Genomic DNA, 14535 nt, shown 5'->3' with positions numbered 1-14535 from the left:
ATCCCTCCTTAAAACCTACAGTTAACAGAAGGATGAAAAAACCCTACTAATCATAACAGCAGCACTGAAGTATCTCACTTCTTGCATATAAAGGTAAACAGATTTACTGGGCAATACTAGATTAAGGATGTGCTGCTACAGCTTTGGGTTCTGAAGTCACATGTGGTCAGTCTGTGTTTTTGTTTTTAAGAACCATGAACAAAGTATTTTTTTAGGTCATTATACACCCCCACCCCTCCATCGCCCCCAAAATAATAAAAAATCAAACCCACAACTGAACAAGCAAATGTTTTCCCCATTTTGTAGGCAGATTCTATTTCAGAAAGGAACACCCACCATAAATTCAACAAAATATTCATAACTCGAAGTCTAGAAGCTTAACTGGTGACTATGCTAATCAGAAACTAAGTGCAAACCGCATGACTAGAACTCTGTTTTCATCAACACTTCTTTTTCAAAGCTTCTACACCACCTAACATAAACCTCTTAGAAGAAAAATCCCCTTGTCCTCTTTCCTTCAAAGGTTAATTTACCAATAATCTCCACTAAGTGATGACAATTTTACATTCTTTCATCGTAACAGCAGGCGTTCTTTGCAATAGCACTATTCAGAGTTGTACCTTTTCTAACTATTTATTCACATTTCCATTTCTGATACTTCCGTAGGAGAAATCAGCTGACAAGCATAAGCCCCAAGTTTTATCCATTTATCTTCTATTTGTGATTTTTTTTTTTTACAATGTTTTAAGAGAATTTCTGACAACATACCAGTTTGTAAGACTGTCCCTCTGTGTAGCTTAAGCTTCACAGATGACTCATTCATCCGGAAATAAATAGTTCATTACTTTTGTTGAAACACTGCCTACAGAGCCTATAAGGAACTAAAATAAGCAATGCAGTCTTGGGAGAGTTTTGTTGTCCATGTCAAACTTCAGGAAGATGATATGATCTACTTTTGATAATCTCCCCCTCGCCCCCCACCCTGCATGCAGCTTCTAGTCCAAATCTCCTTCCACACAACTTTTCTAAACCTTTAGCATCACTACTGTCAGAGCACTACCTCTGTCTGCTACTCTGACCCACAAGGCAAGCTCTACAAAAAACATTGAGCTTTTCTTTACCTGAACGCACGTGCACATACACATGCCCATGCGCAGTCTATCCCAGATCATTATTGTAACTAATCCAGTAAAAAAATTGCTCTTTTGCCTCCTGGACTTGAATTAACTCAATTTACATCTTAAACTTTAACTTCTTTTTAGCCAGGGAAGTACTGAAGTATTAAAAAATATTTACTATTTGTGTCATATTTGTCACTAGTATCAATCTAGATAAAGTAACATAGGTTTTCAAAGCTAATTCCTCACATACTGAATGACAAACTCCACCAAGAAGCCTATAATGCATTCTTACCAATAGGAAAATAAAGGTCCTTCTGAGATTCCTACTTGCTCACTTGATTCATATCCTTCCATCCATGTATTTTAACAAATAGAAATTCTCTTATCACATGATTTCTTTAAGGCTTTCAGGGGAGTATAATGGCTAAAGTCCTTGGGGAATCCACATAGCATGTATCAACTGGCTCACAAACTTGTTCTTATGCAGGGTAAAAATCCTTCCAATAATTCAACAGAAGTAGGGTACAAGACTGCCAGTGCAATATTGCATTGTTTTGTCCCTGATATGTTTATCAATGTGTTTTCTAATTCTTCCTTTCTATTTCTCTAGCTTCTACACCATTTTGATGGTTAATGAATAAGTCATGATAATATATGAATCTAAATATTAGCAAAGCCTTTTTCTAAAATTTGTATAATTTTCCATCACCCTTTTGTTTGACAAAATAGATGATATACCACAATTAAAAGTTTGGCAAATTTCATATTCAAATTTCTTTGGAACTTGGGGGTGCCTACTGTAAGGTCCTGGTAACTGATTACTACCTCTTATGTTGATTTCTCTACCTCTTCTACTGACACCTCAATTTGAGACACTTCCTTTGATTCCTCGCCATTGAATTGTCTTGTAGTAAACAATGATGCAATTAATTGATTTAACTTTTTTGTTATGACACCATATTCATCAAGGGTTCCTATTAAGCCTTAGTCATCTAATTGCCCGTATGGACTGGGAAAAAAAAATTGAACTGTCTTATCATTTTATATATAATTTGCTATAACTTATACTTTTCAAAGCATTCTTCATTTTGAAACAACTTCCACTTTCTGAATATCTTCTTTTTACTGACAGTGTCTCGAATTTGCTATTTATCTGTGCTCAGGTGCATTGTGAGGAGCTTTTAAACTTTCTATTGGATTTTTTGGATTAATGGTGTATTTGCTTTTAGCCTTTTATATCTTTGCATTTAAGCCATTTCTCTAGCACTACCAAAGACGATGTTTTAACTGCTTATCTTTCTTTTTGTTTGTTTTAAGAAGTAAAGGAAGTTTAATTTAAAAATAAAAATAGCAAAATCCTGTATATCCAAGCATATTCTCTGTTTTTCAATTCAAAGTCAAGCAAGGGCCAATGTTTGAGCTCTCTAAAAGATTCAAAAAGAAACAAATCGAAATGCTTCTGGTATTTAAAAGTTTGAACTCTTGTCTTAGTACAATGCCACCCAGTTCATAGCAAAGTAATGTAAGCTTCTTTATGTTAGCATGCTTCCTGATCTTCCCCAGTTCATCACAGATGCTATAACCATGCTTATCATGTGGCTAACAATTTGATCTGAATAGTATGGTTTTCCTACTTAGTTACTGATTTTCAGGGCACAGGAACTCTTGCTATTTATTGTTACGATGAACTTATCTGATTAGGCTAAGTCTTTATTTAATACAGGGCATCAGTCGACTTGCAAGGCTGCCCCGCTGTCATTTGTAACTACAATTTGAAATGAGTGCCCACTGATGGTCAAGTCAACTTGACTTGAAAAGCTTCTGATACTTCTACTATGTCAATAACCTCATTTAAAATAGATATTCCAGTTTTATTTTTGTAGATACACAGAAGCAAGCATATATGTATGTCGCAATTTCCTATTACCTTTGTTTCATTTATGGGAATGTTTTTTGCTGATGTACAGGCACTTTGTTGCTTTCTGCCCTATCCTGTATCTGAAGACACTGTTTTCAGGACTTCAGTACTACAGAATGAACCAAACCAAGCTGTATAAGTTCACACACATATTTTCTTCAGTTTTTATTGAAATTGAAAAATTTTCCCCCTTTTTTTTTTTAATTTTCAAAGTCAGTAACACAATCTTCTTTTAAACTCATCTTACAGTCTCTTCCCTACATAATTCTTTCCAAACTGCACCAAGCCCATGCCTCTCTGCTATAACAAGAGCTTCCTTAGGCAGTACTCAAACACACTTCAGATAACAGCCTGCCCATTTTTTATACCGCTGAAATCTTTCAAGCTTAATCACCCACTGCTGAGTTAAGTCATATTCTTGCTCTGTAGCACCGTATAATTAGAGAGATGGGGCATCACACTCTTAAGTATTCCCAAAATGTGGAACTTATTTCAGTCTGTACTACAATTAGTAAAGGTGTTCAGGATCAGAAACATCCCAAAAAAGCTGTTTGCTCTTGACTGCAGTGCTTTCCTGTTCATACTCCTACAAGGACTGATGCTGAGGCTATGTGTGAAAATTACTGGCAGTTACTAACACACAAAAATTTCATTTTGGAGTCCCAGAAAGCAGTATAGACATGTTAAATACAACACCGCCAAAGCTAGTTTAGCTCTGTTGATAGGTCAGTCTATTATACTACAGCCTCATTTTCTGTTTGGGGATATGATAACCAAATTTCTCCATGTATTTTCATAAATACTTACTTTTATAATGTTGTTAAAATAAACTAATTAAAACATAAAATAACCACTTAACACATCTCAAAGTTTTAAATTAAGATTACATATTATTCTGTGAATGGTGTCATATGACACAGTTAACAGTGGAAAGATCTTCACATGAACATAGTATCATTCTGAACTGCCTACATAAAGCTTTTGACCAGGTGGTTTGAATATATAATTTTATTGTGAGTCAATAAATATTTTAAAACAACATTATTGAGAAGTTTAATGAGGATGAAGTTTCTGGCAAAGTGCCTATGTCTATAAGCAAATGGCTAATAAATAGTGTATCTGATGACAAAAATTACAGTTCTCCAGTTAGCATTTGGACAGTAAGCTGCTTTGTAAATGGATACACATTTTTTGAATATCTATCTACACATTCAATGCTTGCACAGTGGAACCAATGTAATACCTAAATAACACGAAGAAAATCAATCTACATGTTATACAGGATATATTTTGACTTGTTAGAGCCAAGAGATATATTTAACAGGTTTCCCCCATTATGCTTTATGTACCTTCCCACATATACATACACACAAGTCACAATGAACAAAATATATCATGTGAAACCACTTGCAAATATATTCTAGAAGATTTATTTCAAATGCTTTCTAAAGCTGACATACGACCCAAAGCGTATGAAGCACAATCTTTGAGAAATATAACACTGGCATGGGAGTTATATTTGGGCATACTTCAGCAGATCAGGATTTGAAACTGATATTCATATAATGAGATGTACTATATGGTGTATAATATCTATTGTATAATGCACTAGTATTTCAGAATTAACTATTTGAAGTGGAATAGAAAAAGCTAATGTTTTCCAGGGATGGCATGAAGCAAACTAGTAATTCGTAATAAAAATTATGAAAAGAATATCTTGCTAAAATATGAAAGGCTGCTCCTTCATCTACAAGTAAAGAAATTATTAGCTAGATCCCAAAAGCTAGTTATCAATAACATAATTCAAAAGCTACCAATTCCATTTGTTACTAGGTTAAGTGTTTATCAGTAGCATCAGATGTGCTGTTTTGAAAACCTGACCTGTCATGAAAACTCTTTTCTGGCTCTCAAATTAAATAAAATTTGCAAACCAGAATTTTTCATTTCAACACTCCTCAGATATGTGTTTATAAGACTTTGCACATCCCTGAGTAATATGCTAGAAAAAGACCTCAGTATCTTTTAAAAAACCCACAAATTACCTCAAAGCTACATGGCAGAATTAGAATCAGTGATTTTGAATCACAAATGTGTAACAAGAAAAATAGTAGAACATAAAGCTGATGATTGAATGATAGCATTTCCTTCCCAAGAGACTGGCTTCTCAAAATCAAACAAGCACTGACATTCAATATACAGATTCTAAGGCCATAAAAAAATGAAATAAGCCTCACAGCAAAATATATACAAGGCTGCTATCAGCGACAAACACATAATGCTCACTGGACAGAAAAGTCAATGCTTCGGTCAACTAACTGAAACACTGAAGCCAGTAGAATCATCATTCTCCTAGGACTAATTGGCATACAGTACAAATGAACACTAACATGATCTAGAGAAATAATCAAGATTTACTATGAAAAATGAGAAATCCCCAAACACCACTGAAACTGAAAAAAGTTCAGAGCCTCATATCCCCCAGTAACAGATAATGAAACTCTAGCGTTGCCAGCAAAATTGTTCCAGACATTGGTACCAAAGTTACCATGCGCAGAAAGTTTAGAAATAGAAGGACAACCGGTCAAAAATAAAATATAACCATTTCATAAATACTTAAGTTCTTCTCTATCTGAAGCTAATGAAGCAGTATTTTCAAACAAGTTGACTTTATAGAATTGTTACCTTATAAGTTATTACATTTTTCTTGAATTGATTCTGGTCTGTAACTGACATAAAACTTTGCATGACCATCAGAGAAGCTACTTACAAATAAGAAATTATTAGTAACATTGTGGTACTAATGGGAATTTAACCCTTCTTCCCAGAAGCACTCTGTCACATTTTCAAGGTTATTCTTTATTGTAAATACCACTTTGCTTACCTTGCGTGGCTGAAAGTCATACTTCACACAGTGCTGGAAACCTTTGCCTTTTGACTTCAATGATGTAACTATTAAGCAGTTGCCAACAAAATGAGCAGAATACCCAACACCTTTGCTAGTGCGGAAACTGAAAAGAAAGAATCACTAATGAAATTTGAAAAAAGGGAATTATTCTATAATAAAAAGATCAAAATATTACTTTAAATTGCTATGAGAAAGAAACCTGGAACAGTGAACTTAATTTCCTTTATATCTTCTCCCCCCACCACTTCTTTGGGGGGAGCTACTAACCTTCTTCACTTACTTGATTCCAGGTTACATCCTAACACTCTGTACTTTCTGTTTTCCTTTACAAAAATACAAGATGGTAAATATTTTATCTATCAGGCATCTCCCTCAGTTTCCTAATTCATCATCATTTAAAATAACACATCTGATTTATGTTGTAAAGAAAAAAACATCACAGAAGAAATTTGAGGTGCCTTGCAATTCTATGGGGTTTGGAGAACAATGCAGCTGGTATAACATAAAAATTTGGATTCAAGGCAATTACTAAGCACAACAATTATTTCCTTTTCCAGACTTATGATTTAGTTAGGCCAATGAACTACGACATTTTAATCAACTGAGTTGTGGATCTATTTTCATTTGCCAAATTGATAAAGAACTACAGCTTTAACAAAATACATTTAATAAGAGTTTCTAGCTTTTTTGTAACAAACACCATGAAGACAGATAATGCAGAAAGCTCATACATTTCTCTACTTGTATATGAAATCAAAAGCATTTTAAAGAGAAATTTTAGACTTCTTAAACACCATTTTGCAAAGGTAGCTGGTGGAAATTCATGAGTGGCATTACACAGAGCATTTTTGAAAAGGTAAATCCGTATTTACAGCTATGTCACTTACTCCTTTCTGAAAAGTCAAGTACAATAAAGAGAACTCTGCTATCATTAATATAGGGTACACTTCATAAAGCTTTTAGCCTTTTTTTTTTTAAACTCATTACCAATCAGTTTATAAAAATAATCAATGGCTGAAATACAAGGTCTACATAGTGAACTTCATCCATAAATTGTAAAATGAAGCTTTGTAAGTATAAGAAAAAAGACACTACTAATTTTGAACATTTGTATATACTCCTGTAGCCCACTAATTCATAATTTCTCATTTTCTTAATGTAGGTGATGTATAAAACTATTTGATAGTATTACAATTATTACATTACATTATTACAATAATGATATTTTAACTGGTTTGATTGTTGTAATATTTTCATTAAACACTTTTACCAGGTTTGTCATAGTAACATTAAGAGGTGAAAGGTACGAGCAAATACTAACCTTAGATTTCATCTTAATAGCTGCTGAAATTTTCACTTACCCTACTACACAAATACATTCTTGATTTTAATATGCAGAAAAATTGCATAGTTATAGACCTAGTTCCATCTTCAGAAACTTACAGTTAAATGTGTATGCATATATTACTGAAGGACAGAATCAGATTTTCGTTTTTCCTCACTGTCAAAAATATAGCTGATAAACCATGATGTTCTGAAAAAAATGAATGCCTTAAAATATAGGTGGTGTGATCCTGAGCTTAGATGTTCTCTGAGGAAAGTTTTTGAGGTCAAAAAGAGACATTCCAATTCTCAAATTCTGGAAAGCCACTTTTGTTATAATTAATTAGAATACTTCTATTAAGTGTGAAAAACAGTGATCAGTCTAAACAGAAGTAATAACACCTATAGACAACTCTTCTCCACCCTACTGTGTCCTTGCACAGAGGTCCCTACTTCCAGTCTTGATTTCAGTCATCTTATGAGTTGCAGCATACGATGCCCAATGGTCTCATATCATCAGGGTGGTTCTGTTAGCTTTGAGGCATGCTTTGGTTTGCTCTTTCCCTTTAGCAACTTGTTAAGGTGCTGCAGAAGCTTTATTTTCCCAAATCCAGGTTGGGGTTTCTTCATACTTCTATCTGCCTCAATGCATAGTACAAAATTCTCTCTCCCTTCAAGCTGCTGCACTGGAAAGGAGCATTATTCCCTGCCACAGCCCTTTGTACAGGCTTTCACACAACCCTCCTTGCAAAACAAGGGCACTATTTTTAATAAGCCTAAAAATTCTTCTAAATAAACCTAAGATATAATCTAAGAATGAAGAAGAAAAATTACATACTGCCCATCACCACCGACCTGAACAGTGAAGACAGTACCACCACCATTCTCTTGTGTCTTTTGGAGACACGGATCATTTCAATGATCTGGCTTCCACAACCACCCCATAGGCAGCTACACCCCACAACTAAAGGAACAGCGAACAGCCTCATGGGAGAATATTACTCATGTACGTATGCAACCTGTGTTACCCATATACACAACCTGCATGACCACAGTACTGAATTCTGTACAATAAAATGAAGGTTAAATACCTTAAAATACAGCTTTTACAGTAAGAACAACTGAATGTGTTGTGGGCTACCCTGACACTTCGAGTCACCTCCTTGGGGCTTTATGCCATTCAAAGAACTTTTCACGAGGTAGTTGCAACTCTCACAATGCCAAATTTGTTTCTCAGCAACTTAAGTCATCCCTACAAGCTAAAATGGTTCTGGCTAACAGAACCCAATTCTGAAGGATATAGAAAAAATTGCACAGATCCACTACAGTCTGACGTACGGTGTAGTATTATCTGATTATAGATGCCAAATATATATTTTTTTTAAATTACCAACATCCAATCATTGAAAATACCATCATGTTTTTCCCTGATAAAACATTATTAAAATTGTGTAGAATGCATCCTACTACTCTGAACAGGAGCTAGTAAACATTTTGTTATACTCTGAGAACACTGTAAAAACAACAACAACAAAAAAACCAACAAAAAGAATCCCTCCGGAAGAAATGTCTACACCTTTAAAATTTCTCCCTTTCCTAACTGCCCCAGTTACTGGGCTGATTTTGTCAGCATTATGGCAAACCGGACTGCTCTTGAAATTTTAAAACACTCAATTGTCTTTACATGTTCATCACATGAAGACAAGAAAGCAATGAAATAATTAAAAAATAGCTCATTTCTTAGCAGGACTCTTCATCCTGGAATAAAATGTATGATTTTCTAAACATGAACATTGGCCAAGATTTTACTTTTTTTTCCCCCAAATGAATTAGCATTTTAGTACAACAGTAGTCGAGAAACAGAATTGAAATATGTTCTCTGCCTTAACATTATAACATACAAATTATGTTAATCTTCACATTTTATTTCTTGCCAAAGGTAAAGTAGGCTAGGACTGGTCTCTAGGATACTGCACCGAAATCCTCTTACCAATTACCTACACATGTAGAACTTGCCACATTCAAAGATGAAATGCACAGAGACAACAAGAGCAGTACTGTCTAACAGCCATATGGGTTTATGAGCCTTTAACTACCTCCCATAGCAGCTGGTATACAATTTTACCACAGATTGTTCATAAAACCCTTATAGTTATGTTTCATTACAGACAGTTTCTCAAAGCAGCTACTGGATGTTATTGCACTTGAATAGCAGGTAAGCGTTCTTCCATCCACTAGTGAAACAGTTCAGTGATTCCAGTTTCTTTAGCTTAGGATTTTACAAGCAATTTAACATATGAACATAGCACTTAGTTTGAGAAGATATTAATTCATTCTTTCCTAAAGAAAAAACAAACCCAAGGATTCTTTTCTACTAACTTTGAAATTCCATTATGTGCTTTTCCAACTGTTCTGCATTATCTCTATTATTATTAGCTCTAGAGAAGGACTGAAAAGTCTAGACAGCTTGGCTTTGTGGCTTTTTTGTTTGTTTGTTTGTTTACCTTGTCCCTACATCAGTAAAAAGAAGATTTAGAACACTCTTTCAGAAGTTTTAGCCATTCTGCAATTAAATGACTGTGGAAGCACTTGGATGTTTTAAGGACAAAAAGCAACAATTATGATAATTCAGCCTCAGTTCACCCTCTAATTCTTTTACAAAGTCCAATACACAATTTGAAAGAACATCTCTTAAAAAAACAAAACAAAGAAACACAAAAACCCCACCAACCAAACAATCTTAATATCTGGATTGATTTTATCGAATTCCAGGCCTTACACAGAAGCAATGCCACCCAATCTATTTTTTTTAGCAGAAAGAAATATAGAGATATAGAGGCTGGAGGCTTCCCATTTGGAGCATGCCTAAAGTTAGCCCTAAATTCATAGATTTGCACTGTCTTTATGACAAAGAATCTACACCTCATTTTTGAGGAAACATTTCCAACGATCCATTAAACTCTGTTATTATTATTATACTGTGTCTTATTATAACTGTGATAAAATGACCATAGTATTGTGTGTCTAAAAGTTTTAATTTTCCTGTTTTGCTGTCTACCCACTGGATCTCAGATTAAGCTATCTACCAACATCAGAGTTTGCATAAATTCTGAAAACAGAAGTCCAGAGCATCCTTAATTTCATCCTTTTCTTTTTTTTCTTGGAAGTTTTAAAAAATTAAAACAATTTTAAACAATTAAAAAATGTGTTTTCCAGAGGATAGTTCACTCCAGAGTTTTCTCTGAATACTACTAATTTTTGCCAAGTAGCGGTTCTTAACTGTAAATGGTATTCCAGTAACGCTTTTGCCAAGATTTCAGGAAGTCATTACATCACTGTTCCTCTCTTCTCTATTTGTTCAGATTATCCTTGAAAAGACCATATTATCTCTTCAGTTAGAGCAATGAAAAAGCAGTTTATGGTCAGTTGGTTACCTACAATAACGCTTAACATCGTTCGGTAATTAGTGCTTTCTAATACATACCTATTAATTCTGTAAGCGTGGCACCCATCATTCACTGCTAGGTATATGATGTTGGTTTGCTTATACTAAAGTTTGTGCTATAGAATTCTGAAGGTTACCATTTGAACCTGACAGCTCTGCAACAAAGCTTTCTCCTTATTGTTATTTATCATCCAAATGTCAAGGGCTTCTAATTTCCTTCCAGGATTGTCACATTCATTTAGTAATTGGTAAGAAATCTACAATACTGTTCCAATATTCAAGTATTAATAGACTGTCACTTAGGAGCTGCCCAACATCATCCTCAGAGATAATTAATTTACATTTTTTTAAAGAAAAAACAAATTGGCTTACAGTTCTTGAAGCAGCACTTGGCATTTAGCTAATTACAGAACTGTAGCAGTTCTCCCTTACATCTGGCAAATGCGAAAGCATTTCTTTGCTTCCTTTCTCTATTTTTAAGCATTAGTTTTCACATCATGGTCAAGATGATATAATGGCACTCTCCCACCAGAAAGGCCCCTGGCCACTTCTTTTTGCACTCACTTAAAGCCTGGATCATATCTAAGAAGGTGATTGGGAATAGACAGCATGGATTTACCAACTGAAAACTGACAGCCTTCTACAATACTGGCTTGGAGGATGGGGAGGAACCTTTACACACTGTAATAACTTCAGTGACAAACTATTGAAGGATGAGCTACATAAGTGGTCTGAAAGCTAACTGAACTGCTGAGCTAAAGGCATTGTCATCAGTGGTATGAGTCCAGTCGGAGGCCAGTTACTACTGGAGTACCCCAGGGGTCAGTACTGGGTCCAATCTTGTTCAGCTTCTTCATTAATAACCTGAATGGTGAGACAGAGTGCACCTCCAGCAAGCTTACAGATTATAAAAAATCAGAAGGAGCAGCTGATATAGCAGGTAAGCGTGCAGTCATTCAGAAGGACCATAGAGGGCTGGAGAAACAGGCCAAAAAGAATCTCATTAAGATCAACAAAGGGAAGTGCAAAGTCCTGCCCCCGAGCAGGAACTGCCCCAAGCACCAGCATATGCTTGGTACTAACCAGCTGGAAAGTGGCTTTGCAGAAAGGGACCTGATAGTCTGGGTGGACAGTAAGTTGACCATGAACCAGTAATGCACCCTCCTTGTGGCAAAGGCAGCCAGTGAAATCCTGGGCTGCATTAGGAAAAGCATTGCCAGAAGGTTGAGGGAGGTGATTCGTCCCCTGTTAGCGCTGCAGAGACCACACCTGGATTATTGTGTCCAGTTCTGGGTTGCACAGTACAAGACAGACATGGACATACTAGACTGAGTCCAGCAAAGGACTGAATGATCAAAGCCTCTGACATGAGAAGAGCTGAGATACGGGACTGTTTAGCCTGGAGAAGAGATGTGTACAAATATCTGACGGGTGGGGAGTAAAGACGACTGAGCCACAGAATTCTCAGTCATATCCACTGAAAGGGCAAGACACAATGGACACAAATTGAGACTGATAACCTTTGTCATTGTGAGGGTGGTCAAAGACTGGTACGGGTTTCCCAGTGGGGTTGTGATGTTTCTATTTGTGAAGATACTCAGAAACCTAACTGGAGCAGGTCCTGAGGAATCTGTTCTAGCTGACTTTGCTTTCAGTACCTCTGCTTCAAATCAAGAGTCTTCTCTGAAGTTGTGCATGCTACTGTGTTACTGCTTTTAATACAAAGATTGCTTAGAAGACAGATGACTTTCAAGAAGAAACTCTGAAGAAAGAGTTAATCAATATGACACATTTTTCACCTAGTTAAACATAAAAATATACATGCTCAAAAAGCACACTAAAAGAAAATAAATCTTTACTTTGATACCTTCCTTTTGGTGGTGGTTTTGTGTGACTGAACTTTTCATGTGGCAGTCTAAAATCTCTGTAAAGAAGTTTAGATAAGTGATTTAATTTGAATATTTTTCCTGTTTCTACTTATTAATTATGGCTTGGTTTAAGCCACCATGTAAAAATGACAGGAATTTGTATTGTTCCTAATTTCCTTCTGAGGTTGGCATATTCAGTTTCCCTTGCGTGTATTACATTTACATTATATTTAAACAGAACCAATTTTGGCATTTGATTTCTGTAAGACTGACATCTTTCTGTGGCTCATACAAAGCACTTGCCAAGTTCCACCTTGTCAGCCACAGAAGTCTTATTTCCTGCTCTTGAGAAAAACTCTCCTTTTACATATAACACATAACACAAGGTAATATAAGAAAGCGAGACACTGAACTGTGATTAAAGCTATGTGTGTGCAAGTGTGTGTGTGTCAGATAATAAGCCATTAATTCAGCACAGATGTGCCCAAATATTAATTGAAGAGTCTGTGCAAGTAGCAAAATACCTATGATTATACTAGAGAGGTTATCCTTTAGTGCACTACAATAAGAGAGTTGAAACTCCATATGTTTTGGGGCTATACTTTCTCTCAAGGTTTCCAAGCTGTAACAACAAAATATAGAAGACATTATTTTGGTATATTCTGGGTTATGAAAACAGAAAAAAAAATGAAAACCAAGAAAAGCACACATCAACCGTGGGGAAAGATAAACTCATAGGAAAAAAAAAAAGTTTTCTTACTCTGCAAGACTCTTTATTGTAATCAATCTAATAAACAGTTACTATATAAACTTACTACTGCTAAATCATACTGACAGTGGAGATTTTTTTTTAAGCAAATATGGAAATGTAATGGTTATACCTAGTAAGAAGCATGTTAATTAAAAAAAAAAAAACAACAACTTTCTTTAGCATATAATGTTAAGGTAAGACCCAGAATTCTTTTGAAGGAAGAAATTCAGGCTTCTTTGATAACTCAAAGGGCAGCTTTTCAGGGTTTATTCATTGACATGTTCAAAACCAAACACTACTCAAGGAAAATTCCGTTTATTGAAGACATATACACGTAGCAATTACTCTAAGCTATACGACTTCTTTGTAGCAAAGTGAATATAGGCTAAAGAAAAGTTCTAAATCAATATACGTAAAAACAGAACCAGAATTAAATTCCCTCTGACACAAATATAAATATTGAGGAAACCTTAACACATGAAGAATTTTAAACTATTTTGATGCAAAAAATATGTTTAAAAAACATGCTCAAAAATCTTAGAATTGTAATCAGATCATAACAAAAATCAGAACTACATCACAGCATGAAATATATGTAAGAATAAATAATAAAGCATCTGAAGTTATTCTAACCTAATACCATTGCTGCTTCTGCATCATATTGCAATCGGAAAGAATCATATCACTCAAGCTAAAGGTCTTTCTAGACTACTAACTATACGGAAAGCAGCGTGCATCACAGGCTGTGCAGCTTTGGAGTATGCTTTTCCTGTTCAGAGGCAGTAAAAAATTCTCAAATCAAATACATCACCTGAGATTGCCAATTTTGAAACATAAATTCTGGCCAAGAAACAAATTATCATGTTAAATTCCTGTATGCATGTTCAGTCCTATAATTGCATTTGTTACTGTCCTTGACAGACTGAAAAAAATAAATAACATATAGATCATACTAATAAAAACAGCTATAGACAACAGCTTGAAAAGGTCTCCATGGTAAAATAACTCTAGCACTTAGCAGAAAACGGACACATGGAAAAGCATTATACCAGATGGTAATTTAGAGAAAATGTATCATTTTTTTTTTCTTCGGAATAAACCTGAATTATTTTTAAGAAGACATTTGTTCCATAAAAAATATGAATTATTCTAGTTTGTCAAGTAAAAGCATAGTAAGATTTTTATGTATCGATAGTACAAGTAA

At 35.0% G+C, this 14535-nt stretch overlaps 1 protein-coding gene across 3 annotated transcripts in view; it reads right to left on the bottom strand.

Annotated features, from left to right (window-relative positions):
* NBEA (neurobeachin) overlaps positions 1–14535 on the bottom strand; it is a 534050-nt gene that overhangs the window by 390775 nt on the left and 128740 nt on the right. For all 3 annotated transcript variants that reach the window (XM_080377534.1, XM_080377536.1, XM_080377535.1), the window contains exon 6: positions 5921–6047. In XM_080377534.1, coding sequence (XP_080233660.1) covers positions 5921–6047 — 127 coding nt within the window. The remainder of the gene's footprint in view (positions 1–5920; positions 6048–14535) is intronic.

The sequence above is a fragment of the Falco punctatus genome (genome assembly GCF_963210335.1).
Source record: "Falco punctatus genome assembly, chromosome: 2".
In the NCBI taxonomy this organism is placed as follows: Eukaryota; Metazoa; Chordata; class Aves; order Falconiformes; family Falconidae; genus Falco; species Falco punctatus.
This window is presented reverse-complemented; position numbering and strand designations above follow the sequence as displayed.